Source organism: Castanea sativa, chromosome 1 (genome assembly GCF_040712315.1).
Source record: "Castanea sativa cultivar Marrone di Chiusa Pesio chromosome 1, ASM4071231v1".
Lineage (NCBI taxonomy): Eukaryota > Viridiplantae > Streptophyta > Magnoliopsida > Fagales > Fagaceae > Castanea > Castanea sativa.
Genome location: NC_134013.1, coordinates 74270526 through 74283944, shown reverse-complemented (window position 1 = coordinate 74283944; position 13419 = coordinate 74270526). Strand labels below are relative to the sequence as shown.

The window sequence follows — 13419 nt, the reverse complement described above, 5'->3', positions numbered from 1 at the left end:
TTTGCTCTTTCTCACAAGCGTCAATTACTCAGAAAATTTTACCAGAACCGTAATCAAAGCTTACTCTTTAAAAAATAGCCTGAAAAAGTTCCCAATAGGAGTTTTAGTTGATTCTGCGCAAACAGTGAAAACCAGTTAAGCAACATCCACTTGGATGACTATAACATGTAATCCACTTTGCGTATGCAGTACATAAATAAATTGGTTAAGGGTGTCCAGGGTTGGGTTTGGAGTTAACTCGGCATCCAACCCGATCATGTCGGGTTTGGGATTGTGAGGACCACTGCCAACCACGAGGAGTATGGGTCACCGACCGCCAAAGACCGATTGTTGTGGTGGCCAGATTGGTCTTGCCTAAAGGCATGTGGTGTCGACACGTGGTGGAAACACTTCCAATTCTAGTGAAGTATCGCTGGATCTAACTGTTATCTCCCCAAATATGGCTGTGATATGGTGGGATCTCGCCAAATTTGTGAAATAACGCTGACATCAAGGGGTGAGAATGACAACTTCGAAGGAGAATAGCGGTGTTGAAGGGGAGAATGGCGGCTTGATGGTGGCATGTGAGGAAGAACATTGGTCAGATCAAGTCTCAGATAGTGAAACCCGCTACTCAACCCACTAAGATTGGTTGTTTTTGACATAGACCCACTATCGACCGTTACACTGCTCGAATTAAGCCAATTTCAGATCGGTTGGCTCCAAATTGGACGAATTTATTGGGATTTGGTTGGACAGCCCTAGAATTGACAACTTGAATAAAAAATAATTGAAAAATAGCTTCAAGGCCCACATTTAAAAAAAGAAATTCAATAGTTACAATGGGAGGAGGGAGAAGGGGGATTTAAAACAGAAGCCAGAAGGTGTCAGTTGAGTTACAAAACTTTTGGCACAAGTGCAAAGTTATGATCTTTCAAAGTTCTAAACAATTAGTAAATAGTCATCTCTAATTTTCCATATTTTTTTAATAAAATTCTTTTAAAAAAAAGAGGATTCTTTCAATAAATAAGATTATCAAGGCAACATTATTGTCTTCAAAAAACAAAATTCACCTCGACAAATTACAAACAAATTAATTTGTGAAATCCCAATAATGCATAGGGCATCTACTTCCTGAAAGTAGTAGGAACTATTCTCTTAAAGACCATAGGCTGAATCAAACTATTGACAAAGATATTTCCATATTACAGTCATAAAAATGTTTTGCAAAATTGAACAAGAATGCTTGACGTCCAAAATAGTCCTAATCTATTAAGGTCCATAGATGATGTGTTTGCAAATCCCTATTGTCAAAACACATCAAAAATTGCGTTAAAGTTAAGTCTGGATCAAAAACTTATCAAAGATGACAAGTTTCAATCTGCTCGAAGTTGGGAAGTTGACGATCTTTTACCCATATTTTTTGAATCATAATTAATTTCTGAGAGTAACCTATTTCATTGGAAAGTAAACATTCAAAGTTTCAAAAAAAACACAAATTTGACCCAATTTGATTATAAATGAGGGAGATATGACCATCTAAAGTTGACATAACAATTTTGTCCCCAAGATTTTGCTCAAGTGAAAATGTTTACACTTGAGTGAAATTACGAGGTCCTAAATTCCGAATTCTACTAGAAAAATTGATTCTTGCTCAGTTCTAACCCTACATTGTGCACCTGGGCAACACGTGCACAAATTTTAAAGGGAATAAAGGATGCCATACCGAAGCTAAAAAGTGCGTAACTTAAGAGAAACTGAACCTTTCTCTATTTTCCTAATAGAAAACTCAACCACAAGTTATGCTTGTTTCACCAGAAACCTACATGTTATTTTTTCCCCAAATGGGTAATACTTGTGTCTCACATTGTACAAACTGCAGCCGCAAAGAAAACAAGAAGTCATCTGCCACACGGACCAAATGACTTGTCTTCATACCATTGTATGCTCTTAGGCATGAATGGCAATTACTCCACTAAACAGAAAAGAGGGTCTAGACAATTATTTTAAATAAGCAAGTCAGTGTATGCAACCAAAGAGCCATGTTAGCTTGCAATTTTATCATGAAAAGCAATTCTAGATTTTGAAGTTGTTGAGGGAAGCCAAAATGAAGGTACCAAACAAGTCAAAAAAGCAAGTCAAAAAGGAAACAGTCGACCTAACTCCCCATATCATAAGCAATCATTCCTTCAATCCAATCTCTTATATATCTAAAAAGTCCATCAAATAAAATAAATTTCAAAGTACTCTTCATAAATAAGCCTGCAAAAGGTCCCAACAAGGGTTTTGCATGATCCTTTTAGCCCAAAGTTAGAAGGGAAAAAAAAACACTTAAGCAACATTCTAACTGGATGACCATTACATTATCATCCACTATATATAAGCACCACATGAAGCAAGAGGTAACATGAACTAAGAGAATAAAAACAAAATTGTGAAAAAGGTCTAAGGCCCATACTTTGCCACTGAGTGAGTTCTACTGATTCTCAGGCTGGTCTGGCTCTTCCTTTTCAGGATCTTCCTCCTCCTCCTCTTTCTTCTCTTCCTCTTCCTCATCTTCTTCTGGAGGATCATATGGCAATGGAGGTGGTAATGGTGTTTTCATAGGGCTAAACTGGGGGAATATATCAGGTCTACGACCTGGCTTTGGCCTCTCCCACTCCTGCCAAGTAGATTGAAATAGATTATTTATCAAAACACCACAGACAAAAAACATTCATAGTAAAAAATAGACCAACTGCAAAAAAAACTCTAAGAACATTACTTGCTATAGGAAGTTCATGGAACCAATATTCAATCAACAGCAGAGAGGTAGCATACAAATAAAACCATCAAGTCACCCCTATGTTTAAGAATTGATGTGCACTAAACCTTCAAAAATGAAGACCTCATCTACTTTCAGGATGTAGCAGGACCATACAGTATTAACTGAGATATAGCAACATTAGAGTCATCCAACAATTTTTCCTGATTGACTTAAAATTTTAAAGCTTACTCATCAGCCAAGTCCTAAAAGAGGGGGGGATAACAGAAAGCTGATCTGCTGATATCTAAAATTGCACAATCAAATGAAGTGATTTGAAGTTAGGCTTGTTAAACATGCTCAAGTAAGCCAAAACCATGATGTCCTAATCAGCATTATCACTCCAAACTTATGGTTGAAGTCAATGCACATAGTTTTCAAAAATTTCAATTTTTGATCTATTTAGGCCCTAAAATGTAGCAGCAATATTTATAAAAAAAAAAAATTTAAGAAAAAATTACAAAGAGCACCACAATACACGAGCAATATCCTTTCCCAAGAATATTTATTAGCAGCATAGTGCTTACAGAGACAGTGTCTTCAATTGATACTTCGATAATGATGCTGACTAAAAGAAGGAACAGCAAAGCAATAAAGCAGAAAAAAGAGTCGGTGGAATGTTGATTCAGCAAGAAAATTACGGTAGAAGATAACGGATACAAAATGACATATGCATCTAAAGCAAAACTGATTTTCTATTCTTTGGAGGCTGGATTTTCTTGTCTGTTTCCAATGACTTGGACAACCTGCCCATTTGTGCTCGTAACCTTTTTTTTTAAGCTGCTTTAACCCTCAACCTCACTCTGCACCTTACTCTTACAAGGGGAGATGCCATCTGAGCTAGAGTTCATAGGCATCCATCTGTTAATATATATATATATATCACAACTTGCGGGGTGGTAAGTTGTGATTAGTCTAACATCACTTTCAGATGGGCGCACCACCACCATCACTTGACAACGAGCAACCTCAGCAAGTTATGAAAAGTTAACCGCAAAATGCATGGACATAGAATCATTTTATCTATAATCTAAAACTCTCGTGAGCTCGCCACAGTCGGATAAAATAAACATCAAGGGCTGTTAAGGTGAAGCAAACACCGGGCAACAGCTGAGATTAGAACAGTGGATAACCACTCCCTCTCAAACAGGCCAAACAAACATGTCCTACCCACACTCAAATAAGGACCTGATAGTCTCTCATAGTCATAGACACAGACCACGTATGTACCTTTTCTTAAGCACAAAACTTTCGAGGATATAGCTCAACAGACCTCGTTTTCAACGAAGCAAATATATATATATATATATGAACTAGCTAATTCTAAAAACATAAATGAATTACAAAAAATTGGCAGTAATTTCACATATATCTATACAAATAAGGGGAGGAGAAAGAGAGAGAGAGAGAGAGAGACATACGATGGGGAAATCGAGAGGATTACGGCGCGTGAGTTTCTCTTCATCGGGAGCCATACGGACCACTTGCCTCTTTGCCCTCAAACGATGAGTTGAAACCACGCGCTGAGAATCGAACATTGGAATTGAGCATCTGCAGCGAACGAAGCACGCGTGGCCCACAGAAGAAGAAGAAGATGAAGATGAAAATGGGGATGAAGTCGAAGATGTGTATGATGGAGATAGGATAGCTAGGGTTTTGAAGCTCGGAATTGAGAGGCAAATCGAAGCCATCAATTTTATTTTTTTTTTCTACTCTCTGTATCTGTATCGTAGTTACGCCTCTTCCTCTAGGCTCTAGCTTGGTTCCACTTCCACAACACAAACCCAGAGTCGGAAAAACAAAAGCAGAACCGAACCGCCTCACCACAGTCAGTTTATTAGCGGTGAGCTAGCCAGAGCCACCCAGATTCTCATCCTTTTTTTTTTCTTTTTCTTTTTTCTGTTTGTTTGTTTTCTATATGGCCCAATCTCAACTGACCTCAAGGACAGGTGATATTCAGAGATGAGGTTTAAAAAAGAAGCCCCAAAGCCCAAACCCAATTTTATCCTACTAGTAGGAGTTTGTCACATTTCGTTTGGGTCTAACCTCGGAGTCCATGGTTTACAAAATTTTTATTTTATTTTTTAATTAAGGCAAAAATATAAATTGCATCCTCTAAATTTGATCAAAATTCACTTTAAGATGTTAACTTTATTTTCGTACAATTTAGTCATTTAAATTTCAAATTTATTCAATCAAGATCTCTCTATTAAACACCCAAAAATTGTATTTGAGTGATATTCTGAATATTTAAGCAATACAATATTGCTTAAATATTCAAAAAAAAAATCACTCAAATGTTGAAACAACACCGTTTTTTGGTGCTTATCAGAGCAATACTCTATTTGCATTAGTTCATGCAATATATTTTATCTATTTTAATATAATAACTTACTTTTTTTTATTTTACATAATTACTTTTTTAGATCATCTATTATACACTCTATTTTATTTAAATAATTATTTTTCTTTACTATTATTATTTTCATTAATATATCTCTCTCTCATCTCAAACGGGTCTTTCTCAACTCACAGCTCCTGCTCCTCCTAGCTCTCTACCTCTCTCTTTCATCCCAACCCCACACACACTCACACAAGGGCGAGGCCATATCAATAGGAACAGCAGTAGCTCCGACATGTGTACAAGGCGCTTTTAAGTTGATTTAAATTTTTTGTTGGGTTTGGTTTGGGGTTGATTTTGAATTGGGTTTTGGATGAGTTTTTATATGGTTTTAGTTGATTTTTTTTGTTGATTTTGGGTGGATTTTTGTTTGGATTATCAAGTGTTGTAATGGGTTGTGAGAGGAAAAAAAGATTAAAATCAAAGGATAGAGTAACAATATAAATATACACAGTTACTAAAGTAAACATGTAAATATATACATTTATACACCCACTTATATGGGTAGTTTTTGAGGAAAAATATGTAAATTTGACACATTTTTCTATTATATATCCACTAATGTAAATGCTCTAATAGAGATGTGGGGTCATGGATTTTGGGATTTGGCCGAGAAGCATGGGTGGTCCGAGTTCGAGGAGTACTATCTCCTCGGATAAAGCCAAACGCAAATCTAGTATAAATCCTAATGATCAAGGATGACCTTCCAAGAAGTTCTAATGATAGCAACGAGTATCATGAACGTACAAGAGGGATAAGGACTCAAAAATATCTAAGGGAAAACTGCTACCACCGCATTAATGAGGAAGTGACCTCTGAATAGTATTATGGCAGCCTTACAGCCATCCCAGAAGACTTTTAGAGAGGGCTGATGGGACAACCATCAACTGTCCACATGTAGTCCACGTGTAGGGTAAGGATGAAGGGAGAGAGGTAATATAAATAAGGGTAGAGATCCCAGAGAAGGGGAGATGAAAAAAAGAGAAGAGAAAGCACTATAGCAATCTCAACAACTCCTGTAACCATGGTCATCCAATATACGCTAGAACAGAGCTCCTCGGACTATGCCGAGAACCAACTTTCTCGCACAAACCGGGTTCAATTCTTGTTGGCTCATCATCCAAAACCATATTAACTGTTATTCAAGCACTAAAGCCTAGCTCTTTGACCCACTCTCTACAAATTTATTGTACTGGGTTCACTGGGTCAAGATCCCTTACATTTTGGGCTTGGTCTGAAAATTGTGTCCCCACAATTGGCGCCGTCTGTGGGAAGAGCTTGTGTAATAGTGGGTGCAACGGTTAAATATGATACAATTAGGCTCCCATCAGTGAGAGTCCCTGGGGAAAGCCATTATGGTAGCCAGTTTGCTATGTGAGCAAGTCACTACATGAGGCACACAGTTGTTGTCCTAACTTAGCTTCCGCTCAGGTCTATACTACAAAGTGTGGATTATATGGGGAGGATTGCTAAATAGGGCACAGTTCTGGGGGCTTTTGACATCAAGTACATGGCTCGTACCTCTGTCAGGGGCCAGGTCCTCGCAAATTTGGTGGCCGAGTTCGCTAAACCTCAATTAGAGGAAGTGGCAGCAACATATGAGCAATTCAATGGGGCTTTGCGACGGGGCTAGTCCTTGAAGGTATATATATTGACATCTTCTAATCTTTTGAAGTGGTTAAACAGAACCTTAGCTATGTCGGGTCCTCGGACCTCCTGCTTTGGGGAAATTAACACACACTGACATCTATTGAAGTGGTTAAACAGAACCTTAACTATGCCGGGTCCTCGGACCTTCTACTTTGGGGAAATTAACACACACTGACATCTATTGAAGTGGTTAAACAGAACCTTAGCTATGCCGGGTCCTCGGACCTCCTGCTTTGGGGAAATTAACACACACTGACATCTTTTGAAGTGGTTAAACAGAACCTTAGCTATGCCGGGTCCTCGGACCTCCTGCTTTGGAGAAATTAACACACACTGACATCTTTTGAAGTGGTTAAACAGAACCTTAGCTATGCCGGGTCCTCGGACCTCCTGCTTTGGGGAAATTAACACACACTGACATCTATTGAAGTGGTTAAACAGAACCTTAGCTATGCCGGGTCCTCGGACCTCCTGCTTTGGGGAAATTAACACACACTGGCATCTATTGAAGTGGTTAAACAGAACCTTAGCTATGTCGGGTCCTCGGACCTCCTGCTTTGGGGAAATTAACACGTAATGACATCTCTCTTCAAAGTGTTTAAATTATAACTCAATCATGCCTCGGTCCTCGGACCAGATGATGTGAGAAAGTTAACACTTTATGGCATCTCTCTTTAAGGTATTTAAACTATAAACTTGATCATGCCTCGGTCCTCGAACCACATACTTTGGGAAATTATCATTCCACAACATTTATTTGTTTCTCACTAAGTGTCAAAACAGGCCCAAGATTATAACCAAATCCTCAGATTGGTAGCTCTGAAAGGAGCAATTCACAGTATAAATATGGGGCGCTTGAAACGACATTCCCACAAATGTAAATCAAAGGATTAAAGCAGAATCAACTCTTAAGAATTCAAAACCCCACTTTTCTCCTCGGATGCGAGGAGAAAACCGGAGTTTTGAGGGGCTATTGTGGGGTCATGGATTTTGGGATTTGGCCGAGAAGCATGGGTGGTCCGAGTCCGAGGAGTACTATCTCCTCGGATAAAGCCAAACGCAAATCTAGTATAAATCCTAATGATCAAGGATGACATTCCAAGAAGTTCTAATGATAGCAACGAGTATCATGAACGTACAAGAGGGATAAGGACTCAAAAATATCTAAGGGAAAACTGCTACCACCGCATTAATGAGGAAGTGACCTCTGAACAGTATTATGGCAGCCTTACAGCCATCCCAGAAGACTTTTAGAGAGGGCTGATGGGACAACCATCAACTGTCCACATGTAGTCCACGTGTAGGGTAAGGATGAAGGGAGAGAGGTAATATAAATAAGGGTAGAGATCCCAGAGAAGGGGAGATGAAAAAAGGAGAAGAGAAAGCACTATAGCAATCTCAACAACTCCTGTAACCATGGTCATCCAATATACGCTAGAACAGAGCTCCTCGGACTATGCCGAGAACCAACTTTCTCGCACAAACCGGGTTCAATTCTTGTTGGCTCATCATCCAAAACCATATTAACTGTTATCCAAGCACTAAAGCCTAGCTCTTTGACCCACTCTCTACAAATTTATTGTACTAGGTTCACTGGGTCAAGATCCCTTACATTTTGGGCTTGGTCTGAAAATTGTGTCCCCACAAGAGACATAATAAAAATTACCCCCCACTTTTCTAGCATTCTACTTATAATAAGGACATAATAATAATGGATTTTAGTTAGCTCAACTAGTAAAATTTCTAATGATTGAGCAAAAAATCTAAGATTCGATCTCTGTCTACACCAAACCGACTAGTGTCTTAATCTGATAATAAAGAGCTATCATCAAGAGCGAGCGCCTTTAATCAAAATAAAAATATTTTCTATCCTCCCAACATTTTCTATCTTTTCATTTTTATTAATATTTTTTATCCTCCCAACATTTTCTATCTTTTCATTTTTTCATACTCCTCGAAAAACACATTTAGGATACATCATTTTGCTCTCTCTCAAACTATAATTGTTAGAAATTCTCAGCAAAAAAAAAAAAATGGTCAAAATTATACGAACGTTAAACTAAGCCAGCTCCATCCAAATTAATGAAATTATCTTAAATTAAGCAATGTACCTAATGTCTCATGATTTATTTTTAAAAAAAAAGAGTAATATGCCTAACGCATGACTTTGAATAACTCGGAGAGAAATGCTTGCAAGACACAAGCTACAAACTGCATCCAAGTGAGTACCATCACAAACTGTCTCATACAACGACTTTCCTGGTTTAGGGTTAATTGACTTTCTTTTTCTTTTCTTATTTTCATTTCAAAAGAAGTGTTAGGGGGGAGGCTAAAGCAGAATCTAAGCATGAAGTAACATTCCAACTTTAGTTCTCTCCATAGCTTCCTAATAATAATCATAAATAAGGGATTTAAGTGATCAAAGAAAGGATTCCTTGATGTCCTCTAAGAAGAGCTACTAGGGATCCCACAACATAATAATAAATCGTTTTCTTGTTCTCTTTTAGATTTGTTTGAGCATTGTAATTTGAGAAGTTGATTGTATTGCTCCGATAGTATAGTCCCTGTAAAGGCAAAAAGAAACTTCTTATGTTATAAACCACCATACTACATTGAATCACAAGCAGAGAGTTAATTAAAAAAAGTTCATCCCTGTCAACTCAATTGAAAGTTTGAAACTGTGACAATTTTCAAACTTTAGCTTTCCGCTTCCCTATCCGCTTTCGTGCTAACAATGATTTCCTCAAAGATACATACCCTTCATCCTCACTATCTTCACTATCCAGAACAATTACTGATTCAGAAACTGGTGATTTGTCTTCTGTATTCTGTTGCTTGGTCCCCTCATCAATCTTCACATTGTGCTCGTGATTCAACTTCTGCTTGTTATCACACCCGCAATCCTGTTGCAAGGGCAGGCCCTTGGATGGATCTTCAGAGAGTTTCTGGGAGAGTGACAGCAACTGCCTGTTATCATCATTGCTCCCTTGTAATTGAGTGAGGGGACCAAGTGACAGCTTTCGACTAATCCCACAATTCTTGTAACTCACATTTAAGCCACTAATCTCTGATCCGCTTTCAAAATGCTTCCCTGCCTTTGATACCATTGAGGGCGTAGATGAACTCAGAGAAGGGCTTTTGGGATGTGAAAGTGATGTCTGGTGAACTGGAACCACATTTTCCTTGTTATCCTTTTCTTGAATCTGAGATAAGCCCCTGAACCCCAATGAAAGCTTCTTGCCAACAGAACAGAGCTTCTTAGAATTTATACCATTGTTGCCATTTCCCATTCCATTAATAAAACCCTTAAGAGGCAGTTCAATATGTTTAGCAGCCATAGGAAGTGGCAAGGTCTCATGAGACGCATATGAATGGAACTCAGAGGGTGACGGTTGAGGGATCACAATCAGTTCTTCATTACAACCATCTCTTATCTGGCAGGTGTCTGAAGATATTCCCTGTGGCTGCTTTTCGCCAACAGTCAGCTTCTTTGATCTCATGTTTATGCTGTCATTTATTGATTTACTACCTTGCTCTTCATGATCATAATGGTTTCCAACCTTCATCATTGATGACCCTGAAGAAGCCACAAAAGGCTTCTGAGGCTTAGGTGATGGACAGCGATTTAGTACCAAACTCTCCTTGTCATGGCCATCTCTGTTCTGGAATTGACCAAAGGTTTCCAGTGATAATTTCTGCCTGGTTTCACATAGCTTATCCTGACCCTGATTGTACTCATCATTCATGTCTATTGGCCCTTTTCTGGTTCCTTCTAGTTCCCTCTGGTCCTTGTAATTAGAAGGTACCGGGTGGTCATTAGGCACCTCATTTAGTTTCCCATCACCATCCCTTTTCAGGGTAGAACCTGAAGACTCCAGTGACAGCTTCCACCTAGTCCCACGTAACTTCTTATGGCTTACACCGTACTCATTTACTTCATGTCTTGACTCCATTCCAGCTGTTTTTACTTCCATCTGGAAAATAAATTTTCAAATGAAAAGGCGCTTCAACTTGGGGGAACGAGGGGAAAGAGAAAGCAAAAGAGAATTTAACCAATTGTATACTAGTACCATGTTTGTATTTGAGTTAGTTGGAATGCTTTGACTGCTACAAGCATTCCCACTGACTCCAACCTTGGCATATTTCTCAGTCATGGATCGAGCTTTTTGGTCAAAGGCTTGTCTGTTATATTTGTACTCCCTACTCTGCACGAATATATTCGAACATAAATAAAAACAAGGAGACCTCATTGGCCAGTACTAGTTCTCCAAACATTTATGTGAAAAGAAACTTACTGCTTCACACATTAAGCCATCATCAGGATTGGGTTCACTCAGTAGCAACCCTATGCTTGTAAGCACAGTTGAAATGTTTAATGATGGTTGCCATGCCCCCTGCTTGGATTACAATGAAGACCAATAAATCACAACATCTCAACAGTATTTCACCCATTAAACATTTCGATGAATTAGACTATGGGATATGGCACAAAACACATCTTGCTGGTGACCAACCAAAAAAAAAAAAAAAACTCCCAAGCAATTACAGTTGTCAATCAGTTTGTCAATAATAGTTCAACTATTGAGCTAAGGTCGTCTTTCAGAATTATAAGATTGACCACCTGAACATTAACTCACGGAGTGTTATTCAGAAAATATGAAAGATACAGACCATATAGATTGGTTTTTACTAAAAGGTGACTGCAAGACAAATTGACCAAATATTTAGAGTTTAGATATAAAGCTACAAACTAATCCTCAATCTTTGGATTTATGACTCACTCGTTTGCCTAGAAATGCATATATATATATGCATTACTAGGCAACGGCTGAAAGAAAGCTAGAGAAATAGGAACTCTCAAAAGCCATCACATTGAACAAGGACAGCCATTTACATATTCAGATGACCGATTAGAAGCTTCCTAAATAGAGTCATCAACTACTTAAATCTAAAAGAACCCATCTATAACCAAAACCAAAACATAAATGCAAGCAACTTCAGAAACTTGAACAACTTAACTCATTGAAACATTCCACAGCGCCTCACATTTTTCCTACAACTAACTAATGTAGAATGTAGACATTTGTAACACAAAATCACAAACATCAAACGTTTTTCAAACCCAATCTACGTTCACAAATCTGAGAAACAATTAAGGAATGTCCATTAGGAACAACATTGAATGTTTTTTTTTTCTTTTTTCTTTTCTTTTAATATTGCCATGTAAACAAGAATTATAACCACAAGACTACAGAATGACTAATTTGGTATGTATACAAATTTCAAGTACTAAAATTTCGACATCACTTAGCATAAATCTACACTATGCGTAATCCTAATAAGTAACAGTCATTTTGTACAAATTTTAATATGCAATTAGAAAACTCACCTTGGGGGGGAGATTAAGAATGTCAAGGCAAATTCGGCCTCCGTTGTCGATATTAGGGTGATAGATGGGTGTTACAAACGTCACACTTGGAGGCTGAAATGGGTACCTGCAACTCCAAAAATTAAAAAAAGAAATCCACAATTGTTACTAAAAAAAAATACCCAATTGAACAAAGCAATTAGAAACCACGTTTTAAGTATAATTTGACAAAACCTTTCTGGTATTTGAATCTTTATGTGAAACATCCCTTTGGCATATACAGTCCCTTCAGGGCCTTCAATCTCTAAAAACACCAACCCACCACCACAAAATTAAACCCAAAATAGAGAAAGTAAAAAAAAAAAATTTTTAAAGATTTAAGAAATGGAAAATAGTAATACAAGATAGCCAAATACAGGGACTTACGGGCATCGATGGCGGACAAGGAGGAAGAAGAAGAGGAGGAGAGAAGTGGGAACGACGCGCCGGGAGGAGGGTCGGTGAGGAGGAGCTTGAGTTCCTTTTGCATTCGGAGGTCGAGCCTCGCTGCCTGAGCCATTTTACGCTAATTTTGGTGATGGGTTTTTTTTTTTTTTTTTTTTTTTCTCTCTCTGTGGGTTTGAAATTTGTCGAGAAAAGAGTATGTGAAGTAAAAAAAAAGAGCGGGAGGTGGAATTGGGGGATTTGGGATGAATCTGCACCGTTGGATTTGTACGTCTTGTCTAGGAGGACACAGTGATTAGTGATCTGGCAAATATTTTGGATTCATTAAACATTGACGGTGGAGATCATCTGATGTCGTTGAAAAGGGTGGGCTCCGCAAGACAGTGGCAAAGTTTAAAAAATGAAAATGAGTTTGTTGAGAGTGGGATTTGAACCCACGCCCTTTCGGACCAGAACCTTAATCTGGCGCCTTAGACCAACTCGGCCATCTCAACTAGTTGATGATAGTTGTGATGTGATGTATTACTAACCCAACACATGTCTGGTGTTTTTGGGATAATTCATATTTTTTTTTTTTTTTGAGAAACAAACTCTTACCGACAAAAGAAAGAGGGAAAATAGTTTTAACACAAAAGTATACCACAATATCCACTAAAAAATCATGAACTTTTAAAAGAGTAATTTAAGGCTTATTTGGTAAGAGATTTTTAGTAATGTTATTTAAATTTTGTGAAAATTTGTATAAGTGAAAAAAGTGTGTAAAAATGCATGTTG

General features: G+C 38.1%; 2 protein-coding genes and 1 non-coding gene across 3 annotated transcripts; all 3 read right to left on the bottom strand.

Annotated features, from left to right (window-relative positions):
- Positions 1 to 2163: 2163 nt before the first annotated feature.
- Positions 2164 to 4743, bottom strand: LOC142614772 (uncharacterized). Its single transcript, XM_075787406.1, has 2 exons — positions 4204 to 4743; positions 2164 to 2641 (listed from the first exon to the last, which is right to left on the bottom strand). The coding sequence occupies exons 1-2, from the start codon at positions 4471 to 4473 to the stop codon at positions 2456 to 2458; spliced, it is 456 nt and encodes a 151-aa protein (XP_075643521.1). The 5' UTR covers positions 4474 to 4743; the 3' UTR covers positions 2164 to 2455.
- A 4659-nt stretch (positions 4744 to 9402) lies between these two features.
- Positions 9403 to 12805, bottom strand: LOC142608761 (uncharacterized). The gene is made up of 6 exons (XM_075780444.1): positions 12628 to 12805; positions 12436 to 12505; positions 12223 to 12328; positions 11129 to 11227; positions 10904 to 11038; positions 9403 to 10807 (listed from the first exon to the last, which is right to left on the bottom strand). The coding sequence occupies exons 1-6, from the start codon at positions 12758 to 12760 to the stop codon at positions 9524 to 9526; spliced, it is 1827 nt and encodes a 608-aa protein (XP_075636559.1). The 5' UTR covers positions 12761 to 12805; the 3' UTR covers positions 9403 to 9523.
- Positions 12806 to 13058: 253 nt separating this feature from the next.
- TRNAL-AAG (transfer RNA leucine (anticodon AAG)) lies at positions 13059 to 13139 on the bottom strand. The gene has a single exon. It is a non-coding gene; the product is annotated as a tRNA-Leu (tRNA).
- Positions 13140 to 13419: the final 280 nt, after the last annotated feature.

What these genes read in the sequence shown, in the direction of transcription:
- LOC142614772 (XM_075787406.1), bottom strand. Translation starts at nt 4,473, where the DNA reads ATGGCTTCGATTTGCCTCTCAATTCCGAGCTTCAAAACCCTAGCTATC. An exon ending in ATCCTCTCGATTTCCCCATC is followed by an intron (nt 2,642 to 4,203) that starts GTATGTCTCTCT and finishes TCTACTTGGCAG; the next exon opens with GAGTGGGAGAGGCCAAAGCC.
- LOC142608761 (XM_075780444.1), bottom strand. Translation starts at nt 12,760, where the DNA reads ATGGCTCAGGCAGCGAGGCTCGACCTCCGAATGCAAAAGGAACTCAAG. An exon ending in AAGATTCAAATACCAGAAAG is followed by an intron (nt 12,329 to 12,435) that starts GTTTTGTCAAAT and finishes TTGGAGTTGCAG; the next exon opens with GTACCCATTTCAGCCTCCAA. An exon ending in ATGGCTTAATGTGTGAAGCA is followed by an intron (nt 11,039 to 11,128) that starts GTAAGTTTCTTT and finishes ATATTCGTGCAG; the next exon opens with AGTAGGGAGTACAAATATAA.